Here is a 16301-nt window from a genome sequence, read left to right as displayed (position 1 = left end):
AAAAGCCTCTTGGAGGGGTATAAAATAACGTACAGGGAGTCGGCCATTTTGAATTTGGCGTTGGAAAAACGCGATTTGATAGGCGGTCCCTCGCCATGGAACACGATGATGTCATAACTCAAACTGACATACTCAGAACGCCACCAAACTTCACATGATGGTTAACACTACAGCCCTGAACAGCTCTAGGTCAAATCTGATGTTACTTAATTTGGCGTTACTTAATTTGGCGTTACTTAATTTGGCATTACCATGGCGACGGATCCTTCGCCATAAACAACGGTGTCGCTGTAACTCCAATGGACACGGTCCCATCGTCCCCCAATCTTCACTTTTATATCACCGGTCCATGCCTCAACAGCTCTACGTGAAATCTGAAATCTCACCATATGCCATTTCGATGGAAATATGCCATCCCTCGCCAAAAAATACGATGTTGTTGTAAGTCAATGGAAAATCGTCCAAACAGCACCAGACTTCAGACTATCATTGATGGTCCGGCCCTCAACAGCTCTATGCCAATTATGGGATGTCATCATATGCCGTTGCCATGGTAACCCATCCCTCGCCAAAAAAAACCTGGTGTTGTCGTAATTCAATGGAAAATCGTTCAAACGGCACCAGACTTCAGATGATGACTAATGGTCTGGCCCTCAACAGCTCTACGCCATTTGTGGGATGTCATCATATGCCGTTGCCATGGCGACAGATCCCTCGCCATGAAACTTGGTGTTGTTGTAATTCAATGGGAAATCGTCCAAACGGCACCAGACTTCAGACTATCATTAATGGTCCGGCCCTCAACAGCTCTATGTCAATTATGGGACGTCCTCATATGCCGTTGCCATGGCAACACGTCCCTCGCCATGAAACACGGTGTTGTCCTAATTCAATGGGAAATCGTCCAAACGGCACCAGACTTCAGACTATCATTAATGGTCCGTCCCTCAACAGCTCTATGTCAATTATGGGATGTCCTCATATGCCGTTGCCATGGCAACACGTCCCTCGCCATAAAACACAATGTTGTCTTAAGTCAATGGAAAATGGTCCAAACTGCACCAGACTTCAGACTATCATTAATGGTCGGGCCCTCAAAAGCTCTACGCCAATCATGGGATGTCATCATATGTCGTTGCCATGGCGACAGATCCCTCGCCATGAAACAGGGTGTTGTCGTAATTCAATGGAAAATCGTCCAAACGGCACCAGAGTTCAGACTATCATTAATGGTCCGGCCCTGAACAGCTCTATGTCAATTAGGGTATGTCCTCATATGCCGTTGCCATGGCGACAGATCCCTCGCCATGAAACACGGTGTTGTCCTAATTCAATGGAAAATCGTCCAAACGGCACCAGACTTCAGATGATGGCTAATGGTCCGGCCCTCAACACCTCAATATGACAATAGTGAGTTTTCCTCAAAAGCTGTTGCCATGGCAACGCTTCTCTCGCCGTTAAGCACCATATTGCTATAAGTCCTGTGTGAATGGTAAAAAACTGTTCAAGCTTTACATGTGTGCTAACCATCAAGCCCTCGAGACATATATGTGTCAGTTTTGAAATTTCGTCAAATGTCGTTGCTATGGTAACAAAATGGTCGCCGTGAAACACGGTTTTCTCATAACTCCAGTTAACATGCTCCAAACGGCCCAAAACTTCACAGGTTTGATAACGATGCAGCCCTCAACACAACTAAGCATATTATGGGGTGTCATCAAATGCCGTTGCCATGGCGACATATCACCCGCCATCAAACACAACGTTTGTGTTACTGCTGTAACTCAAAGACATTGTCCGATCGGCCTGAAACTTCCCACGTTTGCCAACGGCCGAGTCCTCGAGACACCTAGACACATCGACTTATGGACAACAGCCTGCGGAGCGTCGAAGACTCGCTCAACGCTGCTTGCAGCTTTAATTATCCTCCGGGTCGGAGCAGCTCATAGTAGTTGCTTTAGATCATTTTACACCCGGAAGTAAGTATTCTTTCCGCTTCGCTTGACAAACCCCGTGATAGTCCTCAAGCTCTGTGATTGGACGTTTGAGTGTGCGCCGAGGGTTACGCCGAGCGTCGAACAACACTTTGAAATGCTAGGTAAGCAAGTGTTCGGATTCTTCATGACATGGTTGGTATAGTCATCCAGTGCTAAAAGCACCGCCTCTGGCGGTCAGTAGGGACGAAATAGTTCGATAGTTACGGCTGTAACTACGGTTCTATGAGTCCCGGATGACCGCCAGAGTTTCCGGTCACTCAGAATTCTTGTGTGCTCGCGAGAAGATTCTGGGAACCGACCCACTAGTGATGCCGGCCTATGTAGCCGTAGTCACGTGGGTCACAGGTGACTTTGTTGTTATTGGTACTCGAACTGCGCATGCGTGCGATGGACATATCCAGTGCTAAAAGCACCGCCACTGGCGGTCATCCGGGACTCATAGAACCGTAGTTACAGCCGTAACTATCGGTCTACTGTAATAGCCTCACTTTTTATAGTTTGCAAAACATTAGCTAGCACTAGTGTTTTGCAGTTGCTAGCAGTTTATTGGGATTTTATGCTAGATTAGGGTGACCAGACGTCCCCGTTTTCCGGGGACAGTCCCCGTTTGTATTGGCCTGTCCCCGGTTGAAACTGTCCCCGGAAATGTCCCCGTTTCTTAATATACGTTAAAAACACATAGCAAGGTGAAATAAAACGTTTCATGTCAGGAAACACTGGGTAAACAGACTGTGGTCAAGCCAGCCCCCACTTCGGAAAACACAGTCAAGCCAGCCCGCACGTTGTATTGCGGTGCACGAATATCCTATGCATTACGGTAGAGGCCTGTAAAAACTGCCTTGAAAATAAAAGCGTTTACTCGGTCAATAACAGATATACCTAAAAAACACACCAAACATATTCATATATACTGGAGCTTAAATTAAGAAATATGTACTATATAATGTGATCAATAATAATTTAAAACAAACTACGTATAACTACCACATTATAACTGAGTGAATGTAAAATGTAAGTATACAGTTATGAAGACATATCTGAAATTTCCACTGGGTGACTTTAAAATATATGCTGTTTAAAATCTCAAATTAGATCTATTGTCCATCTATATTTTGATTATTATTTAATGGAAACTGTCCATAATCAAAGAGTCATTCGAAGTCAATCAAAGACTTATTTCACTCCAGGGTGATAGCAGCAGGAGACCCCATCTAGTCAATCAGAGAAAATCTGGACAATCTGATGTAGAATTTGAAAATAAAATACTTTTGAAGTCTCATATATGAGCTATCGTCCTTCTGTTTGTATCCAACAGTTCAAATGTTTGAATTACATTGAACCAGAATTGTCCCCCTTTTTTCTTTAACAGTGAAGAAAATTGGATATGTTAATGATATATTGACCGCAAAACTCAAAATGTCCCCGGTTTTAATTGAAAAAATCTGGTCACCTTACGCTAGATAGATAGGCATTGTTTTGATATAATCAATTAAGCATTATTGTTAGTTAAGCATGTCAGCCTGCATCCCCACTTCTTGTCTCTCTCTAACTCATTGCAGATGGCTGCACTAAAAAAAGGGCAGAGAGGAAACCAGTTGTAAGATGTTTAAAAGTTCATTAAACATAATATATGCTTAAATGCATTTCAAAGAAGTTGTGTTGAGTTGTGTTGGAGTTTGTGTTATTCTACATTTTGACACCAAGATTTTCTGATTTGACTGCAAATGTATATCGGTTCCAAATATCGTTTATCGGTCTCCTTGATTACTAATAATCGGTATCGGTGTCGGCCTTGAAAAAGCCATATCGATCGATCCCTAGTGTGTATACCTCCACCATTAAACTGTCATATTCTGCACATTTCTTATACTATCTACATACATCTTATAAGAGAATAATATGTATAATATCAGTTAAAATAAGTGCTTAAACATACAGTAGTTAACATTGCAGGAAAGCAATATATTAGTAGCCTACTTTGTCAGGCTTAATATGTATACCCCCAAAGCTTTTTTCTTATTCAAAATAAGACCTTAACCCAAATATTTGACGGTGCTGTTTGGCTGAAGTTATGTTTCGGCGGCACAGTTTACTATTGAGACTTTTGCAACGTGCTGGTTGCTGCTGTTTGGCTCGGGGGCTCCTTGCACGGCGCCTGTGCACCGTTATGGTGTACAATACATATACCAATATACCGATTGGATCAAATTTAAAAGTCAGCCGAATTAGTGTTGATACTGCAAGGAGACGTATTGTGTTAAGAGAAATTGAAGATTGTGTTTAATTGCTGATATATTTATGATCCACGTCACATATTCAGTTTTAGCGACAGTTATTCCTGTTTGTCTAGAAGTCCTCTCATCAGGGCTCTATAAATAGAGAACTACGGGAGATATGTAATATTTAATGTAGCCGAACCGTGTTTTACAATGCCGTTATGTGATGACCTCCAAAGAGAAAAGCAAGCACACTCGGAATAAAGTATTTTATGTTTACATTTTTTTTTTCGGATTTCACATCAACAGGAAGTCCGGTTAACTATAATATCCGTGCGCAACAATACCCCAACCCATAGATCCGCGGGTGAATAATAATCACCACATTACACACATCCCTTCACATTTCAATTTAAATGTACATTAAAGTATTTCGTGAGGCCTTCTAAAATGTTTTAAAATATAATTAGGGTTGTAGTGAAGAGTTTGTAAATTATTGCGTTGCGCAATCGCACAACGGCACGTCCATTAATTCCAGAACCACACACATGGATTAACATTGATGTAATACATTAATGTAGCCTTTGTTTCTGCTAAAAGAGGTGTCGACCAGCTGGGGCAACAAGAAAATCGGCCAAATCGAGTGTGACTATTAAAAAATAAATAATTATTATATTAATAATGACAATAACAACCGACCGTCGGGGTAGCATTTGCCGGGGAGCGTTCTCATGGCGTCTATTATCAACGCTATGGGAGGTCTATGAAGGTCTATGGCCCTGCCCGTTGAAAATTGACTTCCAAGGGGTACCCTGTACGTAATAGAGTGACGGGGAGGGGCCCTGACCGTCCGTCAATATGTGACGGGTTGGGAGTGAGAACGTGTTGTCCACCTGCACTGCGAGGGGGACCCAAGTTCCCATCAGCAAAAACACGTGGGTTTGCTATCCTGGCTGGAATGAGCTCCCCATTGACATCAGGACAGAAGATAGCTTACACACCTTCCGGGGGAGACTGAAAACTCATCTCTTTCGACTCCACTTCGAGAAATAAAATTACTATCGAAGCACTTATATACTAATAAAGGATTGGCTTATCTAAAGCCAGTTGAGTAGCACTTGAAATGTTTTTGCTCTATGAAACCTGATGTACTTATATGATTCTGTTTTCTTCAAGTTTGTATCTTCTTGGTCGAAAGCACTTATTGTAAGTCGCTTTGGATTAAAGCATCAGCTAAATGTAATGTAATGCAATGTAATGCAATGTAATGATTAATGAAAGGGTGTCAGAGGCCTCGGTGTGGTGAGACAAGGAATTCCTAACTTTTCACATGGAATTCACAAATTATGGTCAATTTGTGCATCTCACAATATGTTTTTTTTCCATTCCTTTAGCTTTTACATTAACACACACACACACACACACACACACACACACACACACACACACACACACACACACACACACACACACACACACACACACACACACACACACACACACACACACACACACACACACCTTTCTACCTGACTAATGAAGCCCATTAGACTGGATTTTTGTCAGGAACTTTACACAACAAACATCAGCACATAGTTATTGCTCTCGTTAAGAATTCACACCTTCTTGTGTTCATGTCAGATGATCTCAAACTCTCATCTCAGAGGGATCCTCCCAATCAGAGGTGTAAAGGACATCCTCCATGCTCCAAAGCAAACATATGATGTAAGATCCAAACATCAACACATGATGCAAACTCTGTCAGTAGATGAAAATAGTGAACCTATCATCCCATGATGGAAGTTGCATCTTCCACTGAAAAGACAAACTTATGAATTATGCTTTTTATGCAGTTGCAATTCATTAAAAAAGTTTAAAGTGCATTAGCCCAGAGCAAATATGTAGATAACACCCCCTCTGTGTTTGTTCAAATCTGAGCTTCTTTGTGATTTGTTTTGCACCTGCGCCGGCCTCTCGTGCATGTTGGTGCGAGTCCCTTGCTGTGTCTCAATTCAAATACTTCCCTTTGAACGCTGTCTTGTTGAATAATGTAAACACTTGCGCATTGCATGAATTTCAACCAGGTAGCGTTGTCTCAAATCGCACATGGATGCTGAGCCCTACACATGATTGATGCTAGATAGCTAGCTAGGGAGCAACATTTGCTGTACCAAGTCATTACATTATATTGACTGCTCAATAAACCCAATACAATTAAAAGTGGCTTCTTTTTGACAACAGTTTAAAGGTAGTAAATAGTGAAAGAACCTGTGATATGCAGGTCAATCACAATGTTTTAAATTCTGTACATCGGAATCAATGCATAATGTAATGTGTTTGAACACTGTAACAAATCCAAATATCCAACACACAACATTGTTTACACCTCTATGAGCTTATGTCATACTTTATACATACAAATATATATATATATATATACATACAAATATATATATATATATTTAAGTAAGAATTCATCACAACTTCTGTGATTAATGCTCTATCAAGTTCGGAGTCACGAGTCACTCACAGTTGACATGAATGTAAAATACATTTTAGAGATGCACATGATAGTCAAGATGTATGTTATGGATGTAGGTATGACCTTGAGTTGTTTATGTCAAAGTGCTTCAGATGATAGAGTACTTTAGAAAAGACGGAGAAAACTGAGCACAAACAAGTAGACTAAGGAACAGTCATGCAGACAGTGAGGGGAAAACTCATTACCAGATTTCTATAAGAATAATTGTGTTAGAGGATTTGCAGTAGGCCCATTATACCTTTTAGAATACATAACAGGACTTCTATAAACCCTAATTTTTGATTTTATTGTTATAAATCTTCACTTTTTTCAAAATAGGGACTAGAAATATACTGTACATGCATGTATTTTCTGTATAGCATAGTTCTGTATCAATACACTTACTTTTATATCATGTCTAAATATAAAATATGTTTAGTTTGTAAGAAAATGTTGCAAGTTTAAAATTCATAATAAATTACAATATATATATATATATATATATATATCCAATCAAATCTATAACATCATGGTGCAACATTGCATACATAATACAGGCATAGACAGTCTCTGTCTCACCCTGCTGTTTATCTGCAGTTGTTGCAGGACTCATTTACAATAGAAATATTTGCAATTATAATAACAGCAGCATTAAAAACTCCCCTCATTACATGATGAGGCTGAAGATGAAGAACGATGGCTACCCACAGTAGCTGTCCACAGGTGAACACGGCCGAGGAGCTTTCCTCGTATACGTATGTGGTGTTCTCAGGATCTGTGTCGCTGCACTGAAACTTATAGTTTGATAGACCATTCCTTATTTTGCCAACATTTGAGAGGCATTAGTATTGATAATAGGGCTGCACGATATTGAAAAAAAAAAATCGCATTTTTCCCCCCCCCTGCGGTATATATTGTGTTTTTTTTAACCTGTTAAGCCCTAAAGTCCCGGCGGGTACTTTACTTTTTTTTCACGACACTGTGTCTCAGGGGATCTTAATATTTAAGAACCTATTAATCAGTGGCGGCTGGTGGAAAATATTTTTGGTGGGGCTGTTGATATAGTGAGTAAAAACATTTTTTTGGGGAGAAAGGACCCCTTAAATTAGGACTTCTGGTGATGTAATGGCGCGTTTCCAGTGCAGCGCGGAGCTCGCTTTAATGCTGCGTTCAGACCGGACACGATGCGAATATTCGCTTCGCTCTAAACGCTCCTATCGCATCGCTCTAGTCGCTCGAGTTTCACCGCGGCTGCCAGCTGTGTTTACTCGCATCATTCAAACAAGACGCGCTCGGGAGCTACAACTACAACAAAATGAACATATTTTACCGTGATTAAATTGTAATACACGTTTCTAAATGATGCCGACATAACAACATACTGATACCGGTTAGTAAAAACCATGAATTAATGCTTTGACAAGTCTGAAGACAGACGGCAGGCGAAAAACCTTTTAGAATGCTTGTTTTCTGAATGGAGCTTGGCTAAGCTAAAGTTTTTATGCTCCGACCGTCCACAATCACAATAACGGCCTATACAGACATAAATAAACCAGCGACTGTACTCTCCATGACACAGACAGTCTGTGGTTTGTACTTGTTTAACTTTTGTCTAGTTTCTGAACAGATCGTATCTGTCCCCGGCTGTTTGAAGAGCAAGCATGGGAAACAAAAGACAGCATTTACCTGTTTGCATCCAGCTAGCCATGCCTTTCTGGTGTACGTGAGAAGCCTCGTTGATACGTTTTGTCTTTTTCACGAGCTTGCTGCGATATATACAAATCGGGTTGGTCCGGTCCAAGGTCTTTAAGCAACAGTTTATCTCCCAAACTTCTCCTTTAGAAAGGATTGGAGATTAGCTCTTGAACGGAATTGGGCAGGGACCGAGGTCCGGCGACTCCACCTGCACACGAAGCCATTCTCATCCAACTCATCCAACACATTGGTCACTCACGAGTCTAAAAAACAACTCACGTCAACGCACGTAAGCAACGTGGGCGCCAACGTGAGCGCCCTCGTGACCAAAATATTTGACGGTGCTGTTTGGCTGAAGTTATGTTTCGGCGGCACAGTTTACTATTGAGACTTTTGCAACGTGCTGGTTGCTGCTGTTTGGCTCGGGGGCTCCTTGCACGGCGCCTGGTAATGATAAACTAATGCCACGGGCAAGGCCAGGCAGGAAACATGTGACTTATCAGTAACTTTAGACATCGTAACACAATTTTAAACGAGATTTTATTGTAGACTATACATTTTACTGATACCAATTGTATGATATTTACCTTGTTCATTAAAAATAAAAATATAAATATATATATTTTTTAAATATTTTATTTTTAAATATTTCTTTTTTAATTAAATATTTTTTTTAATATTTTTTTTTGTATGTGGGAAGAGGTGGGGCGGCGCCTCTAGCGCCCCTATGGGCCGGCTGCCACTGCTATTAATGTGTTATATCAGATTAACGGAAATAATCTCAGCTAACTGACGATACAAACCATTTTTACCAAAACAAAACACAAGTCTCATAAAAAGCATCTAAATGACCCCTGAGCGAAAAATGCTAACGCACTTTGGCACAGAACTCAAGATAAAAGTACCTTTATCACTTATCGTAGCTGCACATACAAGATATCCGATTAAAACTGAGGTTCCACAGATTATTTAGGTATATAGTATCATCACTGAGTGATCCGAACTCCGACAGGGGAAGCAAACACAGACATAACAACACGTACCTTTATGTAGCTTCTAGGGGAGATGTATCACCGTAGCTGTCAATCTGATCAAAAGACGTGTTCAATGGCATTAAAACGAGAAAAAACGCGGCTGAATCGGTTAATCCATAGGTTTTTAACTTCTCTGTATACAAAAATGATTTCATTTATAATCCATAATTTCATTTTAATGTAAAAATCGCAGAGCAAAAGTTAGCTGCTAATGGTAGCTACCAGAGTGGCTGCTGCTTCCGGTCTTGGCAATGCGGCAGTCCAGCGTAGTCTAACACACACACATTACCAAATAAGGAGTGAGAGTGACGCGTAGCCAAAACCGGAAGCTGCATACACTCTGGTGTCTACCATTAGCAGCTAACTGTTGTGCTCCGATTTTTACATAAAAATGGAATTATGGATTATAAACAATTGCTTGAAAGCCACAGATACATTATCAACCTATGGATCAACCGATTCAGGCGCGTTTTTTCTCGTTTTAATGCCATTGAACACGTCTTTTGATCAGATTGACAGCTACGGTGAGACGATCTCCCGTAAAAGCTCCGTAAAAGGTACGTGTTGTGATGTCTGTGTTTGCTTCCCCTGTTGCGAGATTGGATCGCTTACTATACTTAAATAATCTGTGGAGTCTCAGCTTTAATCGAATATATTGTATGTGCAGTTTCGGTAAGTAATAAGGGTATCTTTATTTTGAATTCTGTGCTTAAGTGCGTGAGCATTTTCTTTTTTAAATGAATAAAACCGCACGTCCCTGCGGTGTGAATATCGCGCATGTGCATATCACGGTTATCGCCATGACACGGTATATCGTTCAGCCCTAATTGATAATGTGGATCCTAGTAAATCATTTATTGCCCTGTGTTTTCCCGCCTGTCTGATTGTCTGATTATTTTCACCTGCTACTCTTGTGTTTCTGCCTGTCCTCCCCAGCTGTCATGGCCTCTGGCCCGATGTTTTGTAGGTTGAAAAGCAACTTGGTATTCTGTGGAACCATGATGACATCTTTACAGACTTTCATTCCCTTCTGGCAGAGCATTGTGCTTGTGCCTGTTCTGAGAGAGGTTAAAGGAATATTTTTGTTTTACCATTATAGGAGATTTTATCCCTTTTCCACCACAATTGAATGATGAGAAGACCAAACCAGGCCAAGAAAGGTTCATGACCTCCATCAAAATAAAACTTAAAAATAGATTTGAAGAGTTAAAGGTAGGGTAGGTAAGAATGGAGAAACCAGCTCGAGTGCGCTAGAACTTGAAAGTATGCAACCGAAAAAATCTGCCCCTTCCTTCAGACTTCCTCACAGAGCCCCTCCTCCAATACACACGAACGTGCACATGACCAATGAGGGCACGAGATAAGTTTGTGCACAGATGGAAGGCTGACAGGCAGGTAGGCCATCCAGTTACTTTAGCCGGGCCGGCAAAAATGATTGGTCGTGCTTTTTACAGCGCTACCGCTTCCACAGATGCGTCCCCTCCTGACCCAGAAAGCGACACAACTTCTGGTCCAGGCTCTCGTAATCTCACGCCTAGACTACTGCAACTCCCTCCTGGCTGGTCTTACTGCATGTGCCATCCAACCTCTGCAGCTCATCCAGAATGCAGCGGCTCGTCTGGTCTTCAACCTTCCAAAATGTTCCCACACCACTCCGCTACTCCGCTCCCTTCACTGGCTTCCAGTAACTGCTAGAATCCATTTCAAGACACGGTACTTGCGTACCATGCTGCGAATGGATCCGGCCCCTCCTACATCCAGGACATGGTTAAACTGTACACTCGCTGCACCCTCACTGCGAGGGGGACCCAAGTTCCCATCAGCAAAAACACGTTGGTTTGCTATCCTGGCTCCAAAATGGTGGAATGAGCTCCCCATTGACATCAGGACAGCAGAGAGCTTACACACCTTCCGGCGCAGACTGAAAACTCATCTCTTTTGAATTCACTTCGAGAAATAAAATGACTAACAAAGCACTTATATACTAATAAAGGACTGGCTTATCTAAAGCTAGTTGAGTAGCACTTGAAATGTTTGGCTCTATGAAACCTGATGTACTTATATGATTCTGTTTCCTTCAAGTTTGTATCTTCTTGGTCGAATGCACTTATTGTAAGTCGCTTTGGATAAAAGCGTCAGCTAAATGTAATGTAATGTAACAGATGACATTTTTTTATGTATTTATTGTCAAAGCATTTCATATATTCATTGCTATCGGGATACTAAGAGCATTCCATGGAATATAACAAAAAGAGTTTCTGAAGTGAATTACCTACCCCACCTTTAGGTAGAGAGTAAGCTAATGGAGGTCCATGTTATATGTACATATATTTAGTTATTAAGAGTAAAAAAGGGGGTAAATTGGCAGACATTTGTAATTATTAACTGAATGTGTATCAAATAGTTTGAATTGATTGTGTAACTTGAATAATTGCATAAAACAGCTGAATAGCATCATTTGAATGCAGTTAGTTTGGAACTGACATTTTATAAACAAATGTAAACTACTAATAATAAATAAACAAATAAAATAATAACTAATTAAAAAAGCAATGAGTATGAACTAAAGGATTGTATTTGGAAACTAGAGAATGCAATTCCTGAAGAAATTGCTAGTGGGAATGCTTTATGCTGGAAAGCTGAAATGTAATGTGTAAGAAGAAAGTGAAGAATTTAGATTGAAATGATACATGAACACTGGGGGCTTGAATGTAAAAATAAATGAAGAAGAAAATAAAGTAAAAAGGCTTGGAAAAGCAGCAGAATATTTTAATTGCAAACTTTTGAACTAACTTGATGGCGAATGATCTGTCGCCATGCCAACGGCATTTGATGACATCCCATCATACGCTTAGATGCTTTGATGGCTGCATCGTTACCAAACCTGTGAAGTTCTGGGCTGTTTGGAGTATTTTCACTGAAGTTAGTGAAGTAGGGAGGCGTGTGGTGCAGTGGGTTGTGCGTTGGTTTTGGGACCAGGGGGGCACAGGTTCAAACCCCACTGCAGTCAGCATGTCATTGTGTCCCTGGGCAAGACACTTCACCCCAAATTGCTCCTGTGGGGATTGTCCACAGTATTGAGTATGTAAGTCGCTTTGGATAAAAGCGTCTAACAAGTGACATGTAATGTAATGTTATGAGGAAACCGTGTCTCATGGCGAGCATTGTGTTGCCATGGCATTTGAAGAAATCTCATAACTGTCCCGTAGATGCCTTCACGGCTGGACTGTTAGCAAACATGTGAAGTTTGAGCACTTTTTGAAAATGTTCACAAGAGTTATAGCGACCCCAGGGGTTCCATGGAAACGGCATATGATGAAACCCCATAATGGACATAGAGCTGTTGAGGGCTGGACCATTAACCATTATCTGAAGTGTGGTGCTGTTTTGACCCTTTTTATAGGCGTTACGACAACATCGTGTTTTATGGCGAGGGATGCGTTTCCATGGAAACTGCATATGATGACACTTTTGACGTAGAGCTGTTGAGGGCAGGACCATTAACCATTATCTGAAGTCTGCTGCTCTGAGCATGTCAGTTGGAGTGATGACATCATCGTGTTCCATGACACAGGTGTTTCTATTTGAGCTAACGACATGTCCCACTCTAGCTGTGACATCACGCACTCTAAATATGAAGAAGGCCTCTTTACCAAGGTCTGAACAATGTTTAATATCTCTAAAAGTAATGCTGTGTCAGCATTCCCACTAAATAACTGGTGCATTTATATAGTGTGATGGAGAACATGTAATGTTTTGCAGCAGATAAGTATGAGTGTAATAATAAAAGCGACATGGAGTTTGAACCTTTACATTTTAATTGACATAACTTAGTAAAACAAGCTGGGCCTGAGACAAGAGTATCGAATGATTTCCAGTTACTTTAATGTTTATTTCAGGGTACATTTTTTTTATTTAGCTTGTTTTTTTAGCTTCATTGTTTGTTTCATGTGTGTAGTTTTTAACCATAATTTCATCATGATGATAATGGGTATCGTTAAGACTTATATGGCCCTTTTGAATCCTTAAACAAAAAAATCTTATAATGCAGGTTGGCCCTTGTTCCTCTTTCCCTCTCTGGTCTTTTCTTTCTCGTTGTTTTGTTTTCGCCTTGCCTAGACCACCTGTTTTTGTGTTTAACTGCTTAGCTTTATTTCACTAAAAGCTCACTTTGTGCTAACTGTGACAGTACGGACAGACCTCTATCACAGTTTGTCAGTTTTATATATTATGTTCAGTAGGTTGTGGAAGTGCACCCCAAAATATTTGTTGATTTTCTTTATTGGTATTTATTAATTTTATATTATTTATTTAAATGGGGATATAAATGTATAATTTATTTTATTTATATTTGTATTGGTTTTTCAGTTGAATTATACTTAAGGTTCAGGGTAATCAACTGTTAACAAGATACTGTTCAAATTACTATTTATTTTTTAAAAGTTCAATAAAAGGATGTTTTCTAAGTCAATGAATAATCGTATTTAATTATCGTGATATCAATATTGACCAAAATAATCATGATAATGACTTTTGCCTTAATCGAGCAGCCCTAGCGAGGTCCCGATCATCGCTGCTTGAAGCTTTAATTCTTATTGTCAGCCTAAATATTATGAATGTTTTTCTACATTTGAATCCCTCATTATTGCAACAGACAGTTCATGTACATTTTCATGAGCAATGGTAAAATAAACATGTGTGAGCACTCAACAAGATTTATTTTTGTTCTTGTTATATTGTATCGTCAGTATGTTGGAGAAACAAATCTGTTATGTGTCAGTAAAACCTTCTCTCCTTTTTCTCTCTCTCTCTCTCTCTCTCTCTCACACACACACACACACACACACACACACACACACACACACACACACACACACACACACACACACACACACACACACACACACACACACACGCACACACACACACGACAGCTCTGTCTTTTCGTTTGAAGTTGCACACTCACCTTCTGCCAACGACATACTCAATCAGTCTGTTCTGCATATTGTCTACTAAATTAACAATTGAACATATCATTACCAGAATACTGGTCAAACTGAAGTCAACACAGTTCAACAAATACTACTTCTTCCACACAATGTAACATTTTCAAGTTTTATTTTGTATTCAATTATTTAATATCTTTTAGTTACATATGTTTTACTGCATTAAATAATGTCTAATCGTTCTTCAGCCATTACACATTGCATTCTGACTGAGCAACAATAGCAACAATATGTCCATCTGAACAGAGGTTTTTAGAATATATCTCAACCCCAGCCCGTCATTACAGTATTTTAGAATCACAAGAGCAAGACTTAAGTATCTTAAGGGTAACAATGAGCTTGATAGATTTTCTAAACCAGGGGTATAACGAGGCATAAATCAATGGGTTCAGACAGGAGTTAAAACACAGCAACCACATTACAATGGGTGAGGTTGAACTACCAGTTTCAATATCCTCACCTATAAGGGATGGAGCATAATATGGAAAAAAACATATTAGAAACACAAGGACAACAACACCAAGAGTCCTGGCTGCTTTCATCTCAGATTTCTTAACAGTTGCACCAGCTGAACTTTGCATAGTGACAGCTATCACATGAGAACGCATGGCTCGAGCCTGAGACACAGCCACCACAAACACTCTCATATACAGAACTATGATAACAGTAATGGGGGAAAACAAGGTAACAACTAAGTCAACAGCTCCTGTGATATTGTTAAGGACAACTACACACTCTCCATGGCAAGAATTCTGTGAATCAGGTTGTCTCAGAAAGTCCTTTAAAATGAGACAATTATAGATAACAGAGCAAATCCAACACAGACAGATGCAGATTTGTGTTCTGTTCAGAGTTACTCTGGTGGTGTAATGTAGAGGGTCACAAATAGCAAAATAACGATCAATGGATATGAGCACCATGTTTCCAACCGTAGAAGAGATAATGATACAAGGAACTATATGATACAGAGCACACATCAGGTCACCCAAGTACCAGCAAGCCTCTGTTGAAATGATGTTGACAGGCATCAAAATGAGGCCCACAAGGAAGTCTGAGACAGCCAGGGAGAGGATGAGGAGGTTAGTGGGGGTGTGGAGCTGCCTGGAAAGGAAGAATATCACCATAAATACAATTATCAATGATAGCTTGTAACAACAAACAGCACTAAAACACAAAGAAGACATGGACATGCATTTGTTGAGCAGTGTTTGAATGTGTTATAATTTAAAACAGAACAACTATTATCTGAAACATTAATTAAAAGGAATGCATGGCTAAATCATGTTACTTTCCAATCATGAACATATACAAGCTTAAGCTGAAAGTTTGTCTGTGCCTGAAGTGGGAAATAGAGATGATGACCAGCAGGTTGAGAGTTGCAGTGATCAGAGTGATGAAGGACAGCAGGATGTAAGCGAGCAGGATATCTGACTGAGCTGGCATAGGCTTCCTGCAGGATCTGTTGAAGAGTTCTGGAAAGCAGAGTTCATCCATTTGGGAAGTCTCCATCTGTAGAGAGACGTGTTGAGAAGCTGCTAGGTTCTGGCAAAGCTCTCTGTTATGCAGCTGATATATCTCTTCTCATCTGTCCTGCCCCTACTATTACTTTCTCTCTAGCTAAGACTGCAATCCCTAAGCTCTACTTTGTTTTCTGCAGTCATCTTCATCTCAGTCTTCATCACTTCCATGCAACTTGTTTTTTTCGTAATTCCCAGCATTGACATCATCTTATTTGATTATGGCGGCCACTTTTTCCTTCTCATCAAGAGTGGTTTTACGGTGTAAAGAAACTTAAAAGATTAACATTTTTCGTGAAGTATTGAAACCAAGTG

General features: G+C 40.2%; 1 protein-coding gene across 1 annotated transcript; it reads right to left on the bottom strand.

The window, feature by feature from the left end:
* Positions 1 to 14750: 14750 nt before the first annotated feature.
* LOC117542894 (trace amine-associated receptor 8a-like) lies at positions 14751 to 15978 on the bottom strand. Its single transcript, XM_034210766.1, has 2 exons — positions 15806 to 15978; positions 14751 to 15570 (listed from the first exon to the last, which is right to left on the bottom strand). Exons 1-2 carry the CDS (start codon positions 15976 to 15978, stop codon positions 14751 to 14753), a joined length of 993 nt encoding a protein of 330 aa, XP_034066657.1.
* Positions 15979 to 16301: the final 323 nt, after the last annotated feature.

This window comes from Gymnodraco acuticeps, unplaced genomic scaffold (assembly GCF_902827175.1).
Source record: "Gymnodraco acuticeps unplaced genomic scaffold, fGymAcu1.1, whole genome shotgun sequence".
In the NCBI taxonomy this organism is placed as follows: Eukaryota; Metazoa; Chordata; class Actinopteri; order Perciformes; family Bathydraconidae; genus Gymnodraco; species Gymnodraco acuticeps.
The sequence above is the reverse complement of the archived record's forward strand: the minus strand, read 5'-3'. Positions and strand labels throughout refer to the sequence as shown.

Bases quoted from the DNA above. Each gene is read 5' to 3' on its own strand.
- LOC117542894 (XM_034210766.1), bottom strand. From the start codon at position 15,978: ATGGAGACTTCCCAAATGGATGAACTCTGCTTTCCAGAACTCTTCAAC. The intron at 15,571-15,805 runs GCACAGACAAAC...CTTCCTTTCCAG, and splicing joins ATCTCTATTTCCCACTTCAG to GCAGCTCCACACCCCCACTA.